This window comes from Somniosus microcephalus, chromosome 7 (genome assembly GCF_052327205.1).
Source record: "Somniosus microcephalus isolate GS21.2 chromosome 7, FLI_Smic_1.0, whole genome shotgun sequence".
Classification (NCBI taxonomy): domain Eukaryota; kingdom Metazoa; phylum Chordata; class Chondrichthyes; order Squaliformes; family Somniosidae; genus Somniosus; species Somniosus microcephalus.
Window position 1 is genome coordinate 205157317 of NC_140993.1, and position 19352 is coordinate 205176668.

The 19352-nt window shown below is 46.1% G+C and overlaps 1 protein-coding gene across 4 annotated transcripts in view; it reads right to left on the reverse strand.

The window, feature by feature from the left end:
- The window catches only part of vps41 (VPS41 subunit of HOPS complex), a 278435-nt gene extending 262274 nt beyond the window's left edge, over positions 1 to 16161 (reverse strand). For 2 of the 4 annotated variants that reach the window (XM_085993373.1, XM_085993371.1), the window contains exon 1: positions 15609 to 16161. In XM_085993373.1, the coding sequence (XP_085849499.1) occupies positions 15609 to 15626 (18 nt within the window). In that variant the 5' untranslated portion in view covers positions 15627 to 16161. The remainder of the gene's footprint in view (positions 1 to 15608) is intronic. The other 2 variants (XM_085993375.1, XM_085993372.1) reach the window with 2 other exon arrangements.
- Positions 16162 to 19352: the final 3191 nt, after the last annotated feature.

Here is a 19352-nt window from a genome sequence, read left to right on the forward strand (position 1 = left end):
AACCTTCTCTGCTCTAAGGAGAATAATCCCAGCTTCTCCAATCTCACCACGTAACTGAAGTCCCTCATCCCTGCCATCATTCTGATAAACCTCCTCCTCCGTACCCTTTCCAAGGCCTTGGCAGCCTTCCTAAAGTGTGGTGCCTAGATTTGTACACAAAACTCCAATTAGTGATTTGCAAAGGTTTAGCATGACTTCCTTGTTTTTGTATTCAATGCCCCCATTTACAAAGCCAAGTATCCCATACACTTTCTTAACCGCCTTATCAACTTGCCCTGCCACCTTAAAGGATTAGTGAATATGCCCCCCCAGGTCCTTCTGCTCTTGTACCCCCCTCAAAATAGTACCATTTAGATTATACAGCCTCACCATGTTGTTCCTCCCAAAGTGCATCATTTATCACTTCACACTTGTTCAAATTAAATTACATCTACCATGTGTCTGCCCATTTCACTAGTCTATGTCCTCCTGAAATTTGCTACTATCCTGCTCACTATTTACTATGTTGCCAAGTTTTGTATCATCCACAAAATAGTACTCCCTATACCCAAGTCAAGGTCATTTATATACAAGAAAGGAATACCGACCCGGGGGGGGGGGGGGGGGCCCCAATGCATACTTCTCTACAGTCAGAAAAACAACCGTTCACCGCTAAACTCCGCCTCCTATCCCTTAACCAATTACGTACCCAAGTTACCATCACCCCTTTAATACCACATGCTTCTATTTTGAGAATAAGTCTGTTATGTGGTACTTTATCAAATGCCTTTTCTTTATTTGTTCCTGGAATGTGGGCGTCACTGGCAAGGCCAGCATTTATTGCCCATCCCTAATTGCCCATGAGAAGGTGGTGAGCCGCCTTCTTTAACTGCTGCAGTCCATGTGGTGAAGGTACTCCCACAGTGCTGTTAGGGAGGGAGTTCCAGGACTTTGATCCAGCAACGATGAAGGATCGGCGATATATTTCCAAGTCAGGATGGTGTGTGTCCTGGATGGTGTTGAGTTTCTTGTGTTGTTGGCGCTGCAAGTGGAGAGTATTCCATCACACTCCTGACTTGTGCCTTGTAGATGGTGGAAAGGCTTTGGTGAGTCAGGTGGTGAGACACTCGCTGCAGAATACCCAGCCTCTGACCTGCGCGTGCAGCCACAGTATTTATGTGGCTGGTCCAGTTAAATTTCTGGTCAATGGTGAAACCCAGAATGTTGATGGTGGGGAATTCAGCGATGGTAATGCCGTTGACGGTCATGGGGAGGTGTTTAGACTCTCGCTTGTTGGAGATAGTCATTGTCTGGCACTTGTGCAGCACGAATGTTACCTGCCACTTATCAGTCCAAGCCTGAATGCCATCCAGGTCTTGCTACATGCAAGCATGGACTGCTTCATTATCTGAGGAGTTGCAAATGAAACTGAACACTGCAATCATCAGCGAACAACCATATATGATGGAGGGAAGGTTATTGATGAAGCAGCTGAAGATGGTTGGGCCTAGGACACTCCTGCAGTGATGTCCTGGGACTGAGATGATTGGCCTCCCAACAACCACAACCAAATACATTTGGAAGTCCATATATACACATCTACTGCACTACCTTCATCAAGCCTCCCTGTAACATCATCAAAGAACTCAATCAGGTTAGTCAGACATGATTTGCTTTTAACAAATCCATGCTGGCTATCCCTTATTAACCCATGCTTCTCGAAGTGAGAATTAATTATGTCCTGTACAATGGTCTCTGGTAGGTTTCCCACCACTGATGTTAGACTGATTGGCCTATAGTTACCCTTTTCTGAACAGGGGTGTAATATTTGCAATCCTCCAGTCCTCTGGCACTACTCCCGTATCCAAAGATGATCAGAGCTTCTACTATCTCTATTATGTCCGTGTATAATTGTGACACGGACTGCAGGAGTTGATTATAACAAGTCTTTACTGCATGGAGACAACCTGGAAACTGAAACTACAGAAGCCTGCTAGGGCCTTTTATACAGGGGTGGTCACTGCCGGTACTGCAGTCTGAGACCAGTTATTCCCTTAAAAGGTACATACACAACAATTCCTCCCCTTTTAGATAAACAGTACATAACATTCATTTAACAACTAAATAATAACTAATTACAATTACGGTTGCTAGATACATTGGTTGAAGTTAAGCAATTATAAGTTCAGTCTTTGAGGAGGCTTCCTGATTCTGTCTGGATAACGCCTCTTTGGGATATCAGGTTCTTCTGGCAACGTTGAGTCGGGATCAATGTCGTTGTTTGGTTCATCTGCTTCCAATATCACCGATTCTGAGGTAGATGCAATTGGTACTTCGGTTTCATCGCCAGGTGTATCAGATCGTGGTGTGGAATTGACGTTTCCCAGTGACTCTAGAATCTGGTCAGCATGGCGTCTTACAATACTCTCTTCAACGACCACGGTATACATTAGAGGTCCTTGCCGTGTACAGATCGTTCCTGGCTGCCATTTCTCTGTGCGGTAGTCCCGGGCCAAAACTGGTTGACCTCTCTTAAAACTCCTGGTCGGCCTTTCATTCATATTCTGAAACTGCCTGTTCTCCACATCTCTTCTGATGTTTGGCTTAACCAAATCCAAGCGGCATCGTAGTCTTCGATTGAAGATAATGGCTGGAGTTTGGTTGGTAACCGCATGTGTCGCATTCCGGTAGGCAAACAAGAAGTTATCCACCTTGTGTTGTAGGGGTATATCTTCATTACACATTGCCTCGATAGCCTTCTTGAATGTTTGAACAAACCTCTCGGCCAACCCATTAGTGGCTGGATGATATGGGGCAGATGTGTAATGCTTAACGCCATTGTTCTTTAAGAACCTCCGGAACTCTTCAGACACAAACTGTGGTCCATTGTCAGAGCAAATCTGTTCATCCAGCCCATTCCTGGCGAATATCACAGAAATCACAGAAAACCCCACAGTGCAGATAGAGGCCATTTCAGCCCATCGAGCCTGCACCGACACATATCCCACCCGATCCCCGTAACCCCTACACCAACACATATCCCACCCTATCCCCGTAACCCCACGTATTTAATCCCCCTAACACTAAGGGTCAATTTATCATAGCCAATCAACCTAACCTGCACATCTTTGGACTGTGGGAGGAAACCGGAGCACCCGGAGTAAACCCACGCAAACACGGGGAGAATGTGCAAACTCCACAGACAGTCGCCCGAGGCCGGATTCGAACCCGGGTCCCTGGCGCTGTGAGGCAACAGTGCTAACCACTATGCCACCGTGCTGCCCACGCAGGTTGTAGAGTCACTGGGAAACGTCAACTCCACATATGGTTCGTAAGACTGTGATAGTTTTTTCTGTGGTGGTGGAGGACATTTTTATTACCTCTGGCTGCTTTGAATGTGCATCCACTGCAATTAAAAACATCGAGTCCATAAAGGGACCAGCAAAATCAATGTGCACCCTTTGCCATGGAGATGAGGGCCACTCCCATGGATGTAGAGCGGCTTGTGGTGGGGCGTTTTGGACCTTCTGGCATCCTGTACAGCTCTTGGTCATCTCTTCGATTTCTCTATCGATTCCCGGCCACCACAAACGCTCTGGCTAAGTTCTTCACTTTTACCCCTCCCAGATGACCCTCATGAAGCTCATTGAGCACTCTATCCTTCAATTTGGGTGGAATTACTACTCTGGATCCACACATCAAGGTTCCTCTGCACACTGACAGCTGTTCTCTTCTCGGCGAGAATGCTGGCAGCAGTGGTTCGCCATGTGCTGGCCATCCCTTCACCGTTAAATCATAGACCCAGGAGTGTGTCGGGTCATTTAGTGTTTCCTTTTCTATGTTTGTATTTGTCACAGGGAGACATTCGACTATAGTCGAGTGGAATAACTCCACTGGATCCACTGCCAGTTCTTCTTCTTCCACCGTCGGCAACGGTAGGCGCGACAATCCATCAGCATTCCCATGCTGTTTAGTTCCTTTGTACTTGATGTCATATTGGTGTGCCCCTAGAAAAAGGGACCACCTCTGTAGCCGTTGTGCCGTCATTATCGGTACGCCCTTCTGAGGGTTGAAAATGGAGACGAGAGGTTGATGATCAGTAAGTAGAGTAAATTTCTGACCGTGCAGGTAGTGATTGAACTTCTTCACCCCCCACACCAGGCTGAGGGCCTCTCTGTCAATCTGGGCGTAGTTACGCTCGGCTGAAGTTAACGAGCGTGACGCAAAAGCTATCGGCCTCTCTGAACCATCAAGGAATTTATGTGACAGTACCGCCCCAATGCCGTAGGGAGACGCATCACACGCCAGTCTTATCGGTAATGATGGGTTGTAGTGAGCCAATACTTCTCTTGAAGAAGTGATTAGGTCCTTACTCTTCTGAAAGGCCCACTTACATTCATCGCTCCATTTCCATGCTACTCACGTTCGTAGTAGGGCGTTCAGTGGATGCAGAATTGTGGACAAATTCGGCAAAAACTTACGGTAGTAATTCACCAATCTGAGGAATGACCTCCGTTGCGACACATTTTCAGGCGCTGGAGCCTTAACTACCGCTTCAATTTTGTCAGGGGACTTATGTAACCCCTCTTCATCAATCACGTAGCCACAATACGATATCCGTTTCTTAAAAAACTCGCACTTAGGGCGATTGGCTCATAGCCCATGTTCACGTAGTCTAGTGAGCACCTGCTCTCGGTTGGCAAGGTGTTCACTGTCATCTTCACCGGTCACTAGGATGTCGTCCAAGTAACCCGGAATCCCTTGCAGGACTTGTTCCATCGCTCTTTGCCATATCACCGGAGCTGATGCTACTCCGAATACCAGTCGATCATACTGGTAAAGACCTTTGTGAGTGTTTATCGTGAGATACTTCCTAGAGGATTCTTCAACCTCCATCTGCAAATATGCTTGTGCTAGGTCAATTTTTGTAAAACGCTTCCCTCCAGATAGTGAGGCGAAGACATCTTCTATCCTTGGAAGAGGATATTGTACTGTGTGAAGGACTGGGTTCACCGGCACCTTGAAGTCCCCACAGATGCGAACCTTCCTTGGCTCCTCAGACTTATTGTTTAATGTTTTCTTCATGACAGGAACGATGGGTGTCGCCCACTCGCTCCAGTCTACCTTAGATAACACGCTTGCCTTCTCCAGATTCTCCAGCTCTGCCTCGACGGCTGGGCGAATTGCATATGGTACCGGTCTTGCTTTGAAAAACTTGGGAATTGCATTCTCCTCTATTTTTAATCGAGGCAGTTACGCCTTTAAGAGTGCCCAGTTCTTGTTGAAATACCTCTTTGGCGGCAGCTAAGATTGTTGACAATCGTCCAGGAGTGACGTCGTCATCCTTTTTACCAGCCACCGTCAGTGCCTGAATGGAGTGCCAGTCTAAACTTATCTTTCTGATCCATTCACGTCCCAATAACGGTGGTCCACCATCTTGCAGAACGTAGAGATACAATTTCCGTATTTTCTTGCCGTTGTATTCGACAGGCACCCTTATTTTTCCTCTGGGGTATACTTTTTGCCCCGTATACGTCCTCAAGACAATGGATGTCTCTTTCAAGGGTATGTGTGAGAATAGCCACTCGTAGTCTCGTCGATTCATGATGGTTAGAGCTGATCCTGTATCCAATTCCATTTTGACTTGGGACCCTGCTATCGTGAGGGTGGCCCAAATGGTTCGGTGATCCTCTTTTGCGATTACGTTGTGAAGTTTGAGACAGCTTAGTCTCTTGTTCCCGGATTCACTATCGCTCATCTGGTCTTCGGAACTACTGTCCGTCATCTTTTGTACTTTCCTGTACGGTTCCTTAGTAGCCTTTTTGTTGTTGTCGGTCTTCTTCCCAGACCTGCAAACTCGTGCAATGTGTCCCATCTTTCCGCATTGCCTGCATATTTTGTCCTTGGACCAGCAGTCCTTCTGGTCATAGTTTGTTCTGCCGCAGCGATAACATTTTGCAAATCCCCGTGTCATTTCGTGGGTGCCGTATTCCTGTGGCTTTTGTTGTATTTCCGCAGCTCCTTGCTGCTGCTTCGTACGATACTGCCACGCTGAAAGCCTTATCTAGCGTCAGCTCTTTCTCTGAGAGTAACCCCTTCTGGGTTCCTTCACTCAGGAGTCCACAGACAAATTTGTCCCGTAAGGTATCTGCCAGTCCTGCTCCGAACTGGCAGTGCTTTGATAGCTTGCGTAGTTCCGTAAAGGTAATCAGCATTGCTCTCATTTTTATGCTGATTTCTCCTGTGCAATTTAAATCTTTCTGCCATCAGCAGCGGTGTAGGATTTAGGTGTTCCTGTAGGATAGCAACAATTTCGTTAAAACTCTTTGCCTTCGGTTTGGCTGGAGTAATCAGGTCCCGCAATAGGCCGTACGTTCTTGCGCCCATTAAATTTAGCAATACCGATGCTTTTTTCTCATCGGCTATTTCGTTTGCCTCGCAATATACCTCGACTCTTTCCACATACGTGGTCCAGTCTTCTATTGCATTATCGAAGGCAGTGATATCGCCAGTCTTTGGCATCTTGAAAATCTAAGATGGCGCCTCCCGCGCTTTGCCTTCGTCCCCGATGGATCAAAATGGCGCCTCCCGCGCTTTTCCTTCTTCCGAGTTAAGATGGCGCCTCCTGCGCTTTCCTGCCGCTGCCAACGCTGTTGCTGGCGATTATATTTATTTTACTATCCTGTAATGGTGACGCCCTGTGGTCTTCGCGCCTCCCCGATCGCTGCTGCCAATGCCGCTCTTCGCGGTATTTTTGTTTTTCTATCGCGCTTCAATATTTGCTCCGTTAATTGAAGAACCGTTCCAGTCATGGAGCGGACCCTCTGGGACACTTCCCTCCCTCTTCTTCGGTCCGAACGCTGCCCGGCTGCGAAGCACCGGCCGCGCCCTGTGTGCTGCACCCTCTCTTTGCTTCCCGACTCACTGCCCGGCCCCGTTGCAGAGCCACCCGATCGAGCTCTAGCCCGCCGCAGCCCAGGAAGGATCAGTGCACTACCTGCCACCAGCCCGATTAGCTGGGAAACCACAGACTAGAGACCAAGCCTGGCTCTCGACAGTCTCTCCTGCACTTTTCAATTCGATGATTTGGAGGGCGGTTGCCCACGGTCGACGCCCGTTTCTTGAGTTTCTTTGGATTTTTTTTTTTCTTCTTTATTCTGGCTTCGACCTTCAATAACGTCGTCTGAGGTGCTGCCGAGTTGCAGGTAAGTTAGTTTCTTACTCGTCGCCAGTATTATGTCCGTGTATAATTGAGACACGGACTGCAGGAGTTGATTATAACAAGTCTTTACTGCATGGAGACAACCTGGAAACTGAAACTACAGAAGCCTGCTAGGGCCTTTTATACAGGGGTGGTCACTGCCAGTACTGCAGTCTGAGACCAGTTATTCCCTTAAAAAGGTACATACACAACAATCTCCACCCTAGATTCCTCAGCAACCTAGGATGCATCCCATTTCGACTGGGTAATTTCATCATCTTCATCATGGCACTCCATTGCTATACAATGAGAATACACTCAAACAAGGTAGCTCAAAGAACACTCTTGTCACTACAACTCAAGAAAATTTGACAAACTCAAAAGCCCAAACTCAAATCCCACTCTGAACTGGCATCTGGACTCGGTTTTGCTCAGACAGCAATTTCAACCATCTCTACTTAGTCTTTTGGGCAAGGGAGGTAAAACTGGAAATGTATTTCCTCTCAGCTCAATATGCTTGATTGTGGATGAACCCAACAGCAGCAGTGATGACATCCTGTGTACCAAGTAAGAATGACATATTTCAAGAGAAAAGGCTATTCAGCTCTTCAAGCTGTTCCTTGAAGTTGATCTCTTCAATCATCTACAATCTACCTGATCGTTGCATTTAAAGATCCCATGGTAACATTCTGCAAAAAAAAGTGACACCCCCACCCCCAGATAATTGAGTAAAACTCCAGAACATAGATCCTTACAGCTCCATAATTTAACACTGACTGGTTATCCTCTGTATTGGCAATCACAGCCACATAGCACTGCTCTCCAAGGAGTATTTAATAACTTTAAAACGGAGGATAAATGCAAAATAGTAAATATTCTGAATGACTACTTCCTCATAGTCACAAGGGAAGACATGAGCAACATACACTCTCCAAACAAAGATATCCCAAATTACTTTATTATAAATGAGATGGAAGTCATATAAAGGCTAAATGTGATCAGAACAAATAAATTATCAGAAGTAGATGGTATTTACCTAGCATGCCGAGAGAGACTGGGGAAGAGATGTGAGGCACTGACAATCAGTCAATGGACACTGGGGAGGTGCCAGAAGATAAGATTGGCAACAAGCTAATTTAACTATCACATTCAGACAAGGTGACTGTGTGGCCTTCCTTTAGGAATTTATGTTAGTTTTCCAGTTAATTCAGGGGTTTGAGTAATTTGGGTCAATTTCCATTGTGTGCCGCCACCTAGTGGATATTTGGTACCCAACAAGCGCAGTAAAGTAAACTACTGTGTATCACAGACCTGCAGCCACACATGGTCTGGGAAGTTATATTCTTGTCACGCTCCAGCCTTGGACACTATTTGTCTGTGTACTTGAGAATGTTATAGATGATTAGTGTACACTATATTTTGCAGAAAATGTTTAGTTTGTAACTTTTCTCTGTAAGCAAACTTACACAGCTAGCCGTGAAGTGCTCGCTCTCTGTCTAGCTGGTTAACTTGTAGCTGTATTTTGATGCACTATGTACAGGGCTAATTTAAAGAGAATGCCTTTCAGTTTGCTAAATGTATATTCACAGTAAGCTGTGTTTCCACGTGTTTGGTAAGTTACATGCCAAATGTACTGTGTTGCTCAGGCGTACCTAAATTTGTGTATGCATATCAGTTATGTGCTTGTATACTAATGTGTGCTTCCATTTCTGTATTGTATTTCAGTTTCACAATAAGAATCTTTCAGTAAAGTTTACAAGAAAAGTCAAGCCTTGTGATTTTTATGGGAAGATATCAAGTTGTTAGCTACCTGTCTAGCTCTGCATTGGAACGCACTGCAAGGGCAGAATAGTGACCAAACAGAAGGAGGCAACTACAGACCAATTAGTCTTACATGTAAAATAATGTAATCAATTATCAGGAATAAACTTGAGGATCATCTGTATTACAATAACTCTAGTTAACATGGATTCAGAAGGCATGATCCTGCCTGACCAATCTCCTCAACTTCTGTGAGGAAGTGACCACACAAGTGGACTGTGGGAAGCACTATGATGTGATGTACCTAAACTTCCAAAAGGCTTTTGGTAAAGTTCCACATGAAAGGCTATTAAACTCACAGCTGAGTGGATGTCCAAAATAACACACAACAGCCCTCGTCAGTAATCTGTATTTTCGCAGATAGTTGTTAGGTACAGGCATTACACTGGATTGACCAGGGGTATTAGCAGGGATGAGTATCAGTAGTGATGAGAGGCAAGTTGTGAGGAGGACACAGAGTCTGCAAAGGGATATAAATAGGTTAAGCGAGTGGGCAAAAATTTGGCAGATGGAGTATAATGTGGGAAAATGTGAGGTTATCCGCTTTGGTAGGAAGAATAAAAAAGCAAAATTATTTAAATGGAGAGAGGCTACAAAATGCTGTGGTACAGAGGAATCTGGGGGTCCTTACACATGAAACACAAAGTCAGCATGCAGATACAGCAAGTAATTAGGAAGGCAAGGGGGATGGAGTATAAAAGTAGGGAAGTCTTGCTACAATTGTACAGGGTGCTGGTGAGACCACATCTGGAGTACTGCGTGCAGTTTTGGTCTCATTTAAGGAGGGATATACTTGCATTGGAGGCAGTTCAGAGAAGGTTCACTAGGTTGTCTTATGAAGAAAGGTTGAGCCTATACTTATTGGAGTTTAGAAGAATGAGAGGGGATCTTATTGAAACATGTAAGATTCTGAGGGGGCTTGACAGGGTAGATGCTGAGAGGATGTTTCCCCTTGTGGGGGAATCTCGAAATAGGTGGCATAGTTTCAGAATAAGGGGTCGCCAATTTAAAACGGAGATGAGGAGGAATTTCTTCGGAGGGTCGTGAATCTTTGGAATTCTCTACCCAAGAGAGCTGTGGAGGCGGAGTCATTGAATATATTCAAGGTGGAAATAGACAGATATTTGAGCTACAGGGGAGTCAAGGGTTATGGGGAGCGGGCGGGAAAGTGGAGTGAGGCCAAGATCAGATCAGCCATGATCTTACTGAATGGCGGTGCAGGCTCAAGGGGCCAAATGGCCTCCTCCTGCTCCTACGTCTTATGTTCTTAGGCTTGAGAAGTTATGGATTTTTTTTCCACTGGCGTTGAGAAAAGTTGAGGAATGACCAATAGTGGTGTTCAAGATCTTGAAAGGTTCAGATAGAGCAGATAGTGATAGATTGTTGCCACTGGTCGACAAGACAACAACTTGCATTTATGTAGTGCCTTCAGTGTAGTAAAACATCCCAAGGTGCTTCACAGGAGCGTAATCAGGCAAAAATTGACACCAAGCCAAAGGAGGAGGCATTAGGACACGTGACCAAAAGTTTGGTGAAGGAGGTATATTTTAAAGGAGCTTCTTAAAGGGAGAGAAGTGGAAAGGTTTAGGGAGGGCATTTCAGAGCCAAGGGCCTAGACAGCTGAAGGAATGACCACCAACGGTCCAAAGGCAGTGGGAGATACACAAGAGGCCAGAGCTGGAGGAACAGAGTTCTCTGAGAGCTGTAGGCTGGAAGAGGTTACAGAGATAGGGAGGGGCGAGGCCACAGAGGGATTTGAACAGGAGGATGAGAATTTTAAAATCAAGGCGTTGGTGGAACGGGACCAATGTTGGTCAGCGAGCAGAGGGGTGATGGGTGAACAGGACTTGCTGCGAATTAGGATACTGACAACATTCTTTTGAATGAGCTTAAGTTTATGGAGGGATATAATGAGGGGGCACAAATTTATCATCACAAAAGAATTAAAGTGGAAAAAGTGTCTTTACAGATGATGGTTAAAATGTACAAATATACAAAAAAGGATAGGAAAAAAAAGGTCGATCAAGACTGTACTGTCAATCTACAAACTCCATTAAATGCAGCACCCCCTGGTCCACAATCTCCTGGGAGAAGCAAAATGAAATCAAAATATGGAATTCTTTGCTACAAACTATTGTTGAAGCAGAGTTCACAAATTCTTTTAAAAAAAGGAATATGTAGTTGTTTAAGAAAGAGAACTATAAAAAGGGTGTGGGGAGCGAGCAGGAGAGTGGGATTAGTCTTGGTGGCTCTTTGAGAAAAACATCAGCACAGAGTTCATGGGCCAAATGGTCTGTTCCTGTGCTAGAACATCCAAGGACGCTATGCATTTTATTGCTCTTTCTACCATTACAAATTCTTCATTCACAACAACACAGTCTAGTTTTTTATTTCAACAACAGAGCTACAACACAGGCATCTCTCCGACAATGTGGAAAACTGCCCAGGTATGTCTTGCCCACAAAAAGCAGGACAAATCCAACCCAGCCAATTACCGCCCCATCAGTCTACTCTCAATCACCAGCAAAGTGATTGAAGGTGTCATCGACAGTGCTATCAAGCAGCACTTACTCACCAATAACCTGCTCACCGATGCCCAGTTTGGGTTCTGCCAGGACTACTCGGCTCCCAACCTCTTTACAGCCTTGGTCCAAACATGGGACAAAGGAGCTGAATTCCAGAGGTGAGGCGAGAGTGACTGCCCTTGACATCATTTGACCAAGTGTGGCATTAAGGAGCCCTAGTAAAACTGAAGTCAATGGGAATTGGGAGGAAAACTCTCCACTGGCTGGAGCCATACCTAGCACAAAGGAAGATGGTTGTGGTGGTTGAAGGTCAATCATCACAGCCCCAGGACATCACTGCAGGAGTTCCTCAGGGCAGTATCCTAGGCCCAACCATCTTCAGCTGCTTCATCAATGACCTTCCCTCCAACATAAGGTCAGAAATGGGAATGTTCTCTGATGGCTGCACAATGTTCAGCGCCATTCACAACCCCTCAGGTAATGAAGCAGTCCATGCCCACATGCAAAAAGATCTGGACGACATTCAGGCTTGGGCTGATAAGTGACAGGTAACATTCGCACCACACAAGTTCCAGGCAATGACTATCTCCAACAAGCGAGAGTCTAACCACTGCCCCCTGACATTCAACGGAATTACCATCAACATCCTGGGGTCACCACTGACCAGAAGCTTAACTGGACCAGCCACATAAATACTGTAGCAACAAGAGGTCAGAGACTAGGTATTCTGCAGCGAGTGTCTCACCTCCTGACTCCCTAAAGCCTTTCCACCATCTACAAGGCACAAGCCAGGAGTGTGATGGAATACTCTCCACTTGCCTGGATGAGTGCAACTCCAACAACACTCAAGAAGCTTGACACCATCCAGGACAAAGCAGCCTGCTTGATTGGCACCCCATCCACCACCTTAAACATTCACTCCCTGCACCAGCAGCGTACCTTGGCTGCAGTGTGTACCACCTACAAGGTTTCTTCGGCAGCACCTCCCAAACCCGCGACCTCTTCCACCTAGAAGGACAAGGGCAGTAGGCGCCTGGGAACACCACCACCTCCAAGTTCCCCTCCAAGTCACACACCACCCCGACTTGGAAATACATTGCCGATCCTTCATCGTCGCTGGGTCAAAATCCTGGAAATCCGTAACTAACAGCACTGTGGGATTACATTCACCACACGGATGGCAGCGGTTCAAGGCGGCGGCTCACCACCACCTTCTCAAGTGCAATTAGGGATGGGCAATAAATGCTGGCCTTGCCAGTGACACCCACATCCCATGAACGAATAAAAAAATGACGTGCTAAAATATGGGATATCTTGGTGAAAGTTTCAGGATTCAGAAGAGTAATTTTTGTTAAAATAAATGGATCGACTCCTGGTAAAGTGGAATTAGATGCAATTGTGATTTAGTATACAGTCTACTCCTAATAAATTCAAAGTTGTTTTCTGCGCCAAAAAACTTAGCAATAATTTGAATTAAGTAACATAAACAAAGGAGGAATTTAGTGCTGAAACAATTATATTTTGAATGAAGAGGAATAGACTGTATATATTACATTCAGCTGTGCACTTTAGGCACCTATTACTTCCACAACAGTGGATGCCCAAAAACTAGGATTTGTGAGGCAGTTCCAGAATTTGACAGGCATATGTCTAGGTGGATACCAGAGTTTTGTGTACAGAACTTGCTGAGTTTTGGAGTTTATAAATGTAGACATATTTAGCAAAGCGCCCCAGATAAAATCTGTCCAAAGCCTTGTGTTACAAACACTGCAAGTGGTTACATACATAGCCATCAAAGATTTAATCAGCTGATTCTGCCCTAAAACATAGCAGCACTGAAATAGAAAGCACTAAAATGTGTTACTATAACATTCCATTACTGCAACCAAACCCATTATATGTAATGACTGTACCAAATCTAGCAGCACAATTTTGTTTGCTTCATCCTATTAAAGACTAAATATGGTTGAATGCCACCTTGAAATAAAGTAAATGCGGCATCCAGTGGATTACAAACCTCATAAATGGAGCAAATTCTGCTGAATTATATATTTTATGCCATGAATGTAGTGTCGCAACTCACGAGAAGCTATAAGCTTTTGGCCCATTTGAGTCTCAAAGTATTGACAAAGGCTTGCATAGCTGATCTTTACGATGCCACATTGTCTCTGTGATAGTAATTGCCTCCAACCAAAATTAATCCACAAAAGTTAAATACCTTCATATGATACTCTTGAAAAGTTTCATATTTCAGTTGAAGGGATCTCTGCTCCCAAAAGATTGTCTAAGGATCTTAAACGTTCATCTGAAGGTAGCTACCACCAGTGTCAATTTCATCGAAGCCCTCCAGGATACTAACTCTACCATCTTCCCATCAGCCTGGAGCCGATTCTTAGAGGAGAGATCGGTGCTCTGGCCTCAACCACCTGTACAAGCTGTCGATCATTCTCCAAGTAAAGAAATACTTTTTGATGTCTATCCTAAACTTACCCTTCACAACCCTGACCCTGTGCTCCCTTGTCTAGCTGCCCTGGCACATCTGAAAGAATTATTTCATCTTTACTTCCACTATTGCATTGACTATCTTCTACACAAGGTCCCCTCCGAAACATCATTTTGGAGGGTGAAGTGCCCCAGTTTATCCAGGTGCCCCTCATAACTTAACCCCAACACATCAGACTCACTGATAATCTATGTTAGACAAAATATTTTGACATTCTTTAGTACCATCATGCCGCTACAAAAAAATTGTTCAGTAAGCCAGGCTGCAGTGTGACCTTGAAAGGACATGTCATTTGAATAAGTGCCCCATTAAAAAAATCAGCCCTTATTCATTTAAATGAAGCTTCCTCCTGCACTATGCAATTGTAGGAATGCTCAAAACGTATACAGTCAAACAGAAGGAAAACCCTAGCTTTATAATTATTATTGCCAGATTAGAGTTTGCAGATATATTAACAATAATTTGCATTTATAGAACACCTTTAAGGCATTTCACAGGAGCATTATCAAACAAAATGTGACACCAAATCACAGAGATATTAGGGCAGGTGACCAAAAGCTTGGAGAAAGAGGTAGGTTTTAAGGAGCATCTTAAAGGAGGAAAGAGAAGTAGTGAGGCAGAGGGGTTTAGGGAGGGAATACCAGAGCTTCAGGCCTAGGCAGCTGAAAACACGGCTGCCAATGGTGGAGCAATGAAAATCGTGGATACACGAGGCCAGTATTAGAGGATATAGTATATACAGTATATAATCCAAAGATGTGCGGGTTAGGTTGATTGGCCATGATAAAAATTGGCCCTTAAGTGTTAGGGGGGATTAAATACGTGGGGTTACGGGGATAGGGCTTGGGTGGGATGGTTGTCGGTGTAGGGACCGGGTGCTAGGGTTTGGATGATCAGCCATGATCTCGTTGAATGGCGGAGCAGGCTCGAAAGGGCCGAATGGCCTACTCCTGCTCCTATCTTCTATGTTTCTATGTTTCTATGAACGCAGAGATCTCAAAAGGTTGTAGGGCTGGAGGAGGCTACAGAGATAGGGAGGGACACCTACATTAGGTATCTTTGAATCTTCACCCGAGAATTGGACATGTTGGCTACATGATTTAATCTATGGTAGGCAACTGCACGTGTTACAGTATGAACTTTATATTTGCTTTTGTTGAGTTTACGTTGGTTGAAAGTAAAGCAAAGCAGTCATTACTACAAAGCATTACTGCACACACTTGTGTTTACAAACCTAATAAACTTTTTTTTAAATAACAGCATCAAAAGGTAACATTCCTGTAACGCCATGGCCACTATTTCTTTAAAGCAAAGATTACGAAGTTGAAACGGGAAGGCGAACTGCGCTATTCCCATTGGAGCGTTGTGTGATTCTATACAGAGACATAACATTGAGAACCCCAACAGACTGACTGCATTCTCCAGGCCCCTAACCAACCGACCATCCCCACAATGACTGAAAACCCCTTAACAGGCTCTTCAGTGTTACAGATACTATCACATACACAACTCCTTTAAAGAGCAGGGACGAAACCATTCGCTATTAGCACAACCAAACACCTGCACTCCCTGTATTTACCTGATCTACTTCCGCCATGGTGCTCGTGACTCCCAACGCAGCCTGTATTTGTTTTAAATCGCAGACTGCGCGGGCGCAGAAATCGCGCAGGCCGCTGGGAGTTGTAGTCCACGTTTCTTCAGCCAGCGAGAAGGGGGAAGGAGAAATAATGGGACGAACGCAGGAAATTAAAGACCCACAGCTCAGAATTCTGTACTTTTCTGCAGCCTGTAAAGTTAAAAGTTAAATCACCAGGACAAGACTACAATTCCCACACCGCACTGCGCTCCATGACACTCACTGAGTATTTGACTGGACATTTGCAATTGCGCGTTCCAAATACTGCATTCCACGTTCCAATTGTGAATCAATATTCCACCGCTCCAACCCTGCCATTCAGATCACTGGAAACTTCTTTTTGCAGATATAACAATCGTCTTTAATTATTCATTTAAAATATCACAAAGAATCCTACACTTAGACCCAAATATTTACCGCCTGACTCTGAAACAGTATGAAGTGTGTGTTTATGTGCGCGTATCCTTTCAATCACCAAGACCGTCCCCTTCCACCTCGGCAATATCACCCATCTCCGCCCCTGCCTCAGCCCATCTGCTGCAGAAACCTTCATCCATGCTTTTGTTACCTCCAGACTCGACTATTCTAATGCCCTCCTGGCCAACCTCAGATAGGAACAGGAGAAGGTCATGCAGTCCCTCGAGCCTGTTCTATCATTCAATTAGATCAGGGCTGATCTGTATCCTAACTCCATTTATCCACCTTGATTCCATAACTCTTAACACCCTTAACTAACAAAAATCTCAGTTTTGACATTTTCATTGACCTAGCCTCATCAGTTTTTTCAGAGAAAGGGTTCCAGATTTCCACTACACTGGGTGTGAAGAAATGCTTCCTGACATCATCCCTCAACAGCCTAGCTTTAATTTTAAAGTTACGCCCTCTTGTTCTGAACTTCTCTGCCAGAAGAAATAGTTTCTATCCTATCAAGTCCTTTAATTATCTTAAACAACTCAATTAGATCACCCCTTAATCTTCTATACTCAAGGGAATACAAGGCTAGTCTGTGCAAGCTGTCCTCATAATTTATCCCTTCTAGTCACAGTAGCATTCTGGTGAATCTGCGCTGCACTCCCTCCAAGGCCAACATGTCCTTCCAGAGGTGCAGTCCCAGGTCTGAACACAGTACTCCAGATGGGGTCTAACCAGAGCGTTATATAACGGTAACATAACTTCTGCTCTTCTGTACTCCAGCCCCCCGAGAGATAAAGCCCAACATTCCATTAGCCTTTTAAATTATTTTCTGTATCTGTCCACTAGCTTTTAGTGATTTCTGTACATGGACCTCTAAATCTCTCTGCTCATCCACAGTTCCTAGCTTCCTACCATTTAGAAAATACCCTGATCTATTTTTCTTAGGTCCAAAATGGATGACCTCACACTTCCCCACATTAAACTCCATCTGCCCACTCACATAATCTATCAATGTCCCTGTGGTAAACCACTGTATTGTATATTGCCACCTCTGGGTGGCGCTGTGTATGGAGGCATGCCTCAGCTGACTCCACCCACCACTGTGTGGGTTTCGTTCAGACTTGTTCAGTCACTCACGAAGAAGCATGGTCTCTTCTTAGCTAATAAAAGCCTTATTCATCTCTTCTTTCGACTCATCATCTCTTCTTCGACTCATCACCTTTTATGAAGTAATTGATAAGCGTATCAATTTTATTAGCTAAAAGTTAAATGGCGACACCTGAGGAGCAACAACAGCAACGGATACAGCAGACATTGCTGAGAGCCCTCAGACCACCACGCCTGGACCTCGACCCTCAAGATGTGGGTGCATCAGCCAAGTTTGAACACTGGCTGAGCTGCTTTGAATCCTTCCTCGCAATCTCACAGGTTACAGAGGAGGATCACAAACTGAAAATTTTGACCGCCCAGGTGAGCCATCAAGTATATATGCTAATCCGGGACTCTAATACGTACGTGGCGGCCCTCGAGCTACTAAAAGGGCAATATACGCGCCCAGTGAACACAATTTACGCCCGACACCTCTTGGGATCCCGCAGGCAGCAACCGGGAGAATCGGTAGGGGCATTTGCACGGGCGCTACTGGCACTCTGCAGAGACTGCGATTGTAAAGCGGTAACGGCTGTGGAGCACGCGCAGGGACTCGCCTGTGATGCCTTCGTCAGGGGCCTCCAGTCAGACCACACCCGGCAGAGACTGCTAGAAAGCAAGGAACCCGACCTGAAGACGGCCATTGCCCTTGCGCTCTCGTTAGAGGAGGCCCACCGAAACCTCGAGGCATACCCCCGTAACGGCGCCGAGACATGGCAATCGAAACCGTGGGACACGGGACCGCCGCCCCCGGCACCAACCGCTGCAGCGACCCAACCGAGACAGCAGCCTCCGGTAAGAACTGCTTCGATGCCCAGTAACCAGGCCCAAAAATGCTATTTCTGTGGCCAGTTAAAACATCCCAGAGCGCACTGCCCAGCTAAGACAGCTACCTGCTCGGGCTGCGGGAAGAAAGGCCATTACGCTAACGCCTGCAAGGGGAAGCCAGCCAGCAGCGCAGCGTGCGGGCCGTGGGAGCAGCCATCTTATCCGCCATTTTGTGTACCCCCGGCCGCATGGCATCCGCCGCCATCGTATCCAACGCACTCAACCGCCATTTCGTCACCGGAACCGACCACCGTCTCGGCGGATGACTATAGTGACTCACTAAGCCACATACTGGCCTCCGTGACGCTGGATCAAGCCCTCCCTCACCATCTATCCAGCTCCATGATGGATATCGCGGTAAACGGCCGCGCCACCAGTTGCCTGATCGACAGCGGGAGCACAGAGAGACTCATACGGTGGACCCCTCCCCCCACTCACAGTCTGCAACCAACAACTTTTAAATCGCCCGCTGCAAACCACCTGCAGCCTTTCCACATTAAAAGTCCCCCCCCCTCCCCTGTTCGCTAACCTCACCCGCGACTGTAAACCCATCGCTACCAAAAGCAGGCGGTACAGTGCCGGGGACAGAGCTTTTATCAGCTCTGAGGTGGAGCGGCTCTTGAAGGAGGGCATTATCGAAGGTAGCACTAGCCCCTGGCGAGCCCAGGTTGTAGTCGTTAAAACCACTGCAAAACGCCGCATGGTAATCGACTACAGCCAAACCATAAACCGGTACACCCAGCTGGACGCGTACCTCCTCCCTCGCATATCTGATATGGTCAATCAGATTGCGCAATACAAAGTATTCTCCACCATCGACCTTAAGTCAGCGTACCACCAGCTGCCCATCCGCCATGAGGACCGCCAGTATACTGCCTTCGAGGCAAACGGCCGCCTCTACCACTTCCTTAGGGTCCCCTTCGGCGTCACCAACGGGGTTTCGGTCTTCCAAAGGGAGATGGACCGAATGGTTGACCAGAATGCGCTGCGGGCAACCTTCCCCTATTTGGATAACGTCACCATCTGCGGCCACGACCAGCAGGACCACGACGTTAATCTAGCAAATTTCCTCCGTACGGCCCAACGGCTGAACCTAACGTACAATAAGGAAAAATGTATGTTTCACACCAAGCGCCTGGCCATCCTCGGCTGCGTGGTGGAGAACGGAGTCATCGGGCCCGACCCCGACAGAATGCGCCCCCTAATGGAGCTACCCCTTCCCCACTGCCAAAAAGCACTGAAGAGATGCCTGGGGTTTTTCTCCTACTACGCCCAGTGGGTGCCCCTCTATGCAGA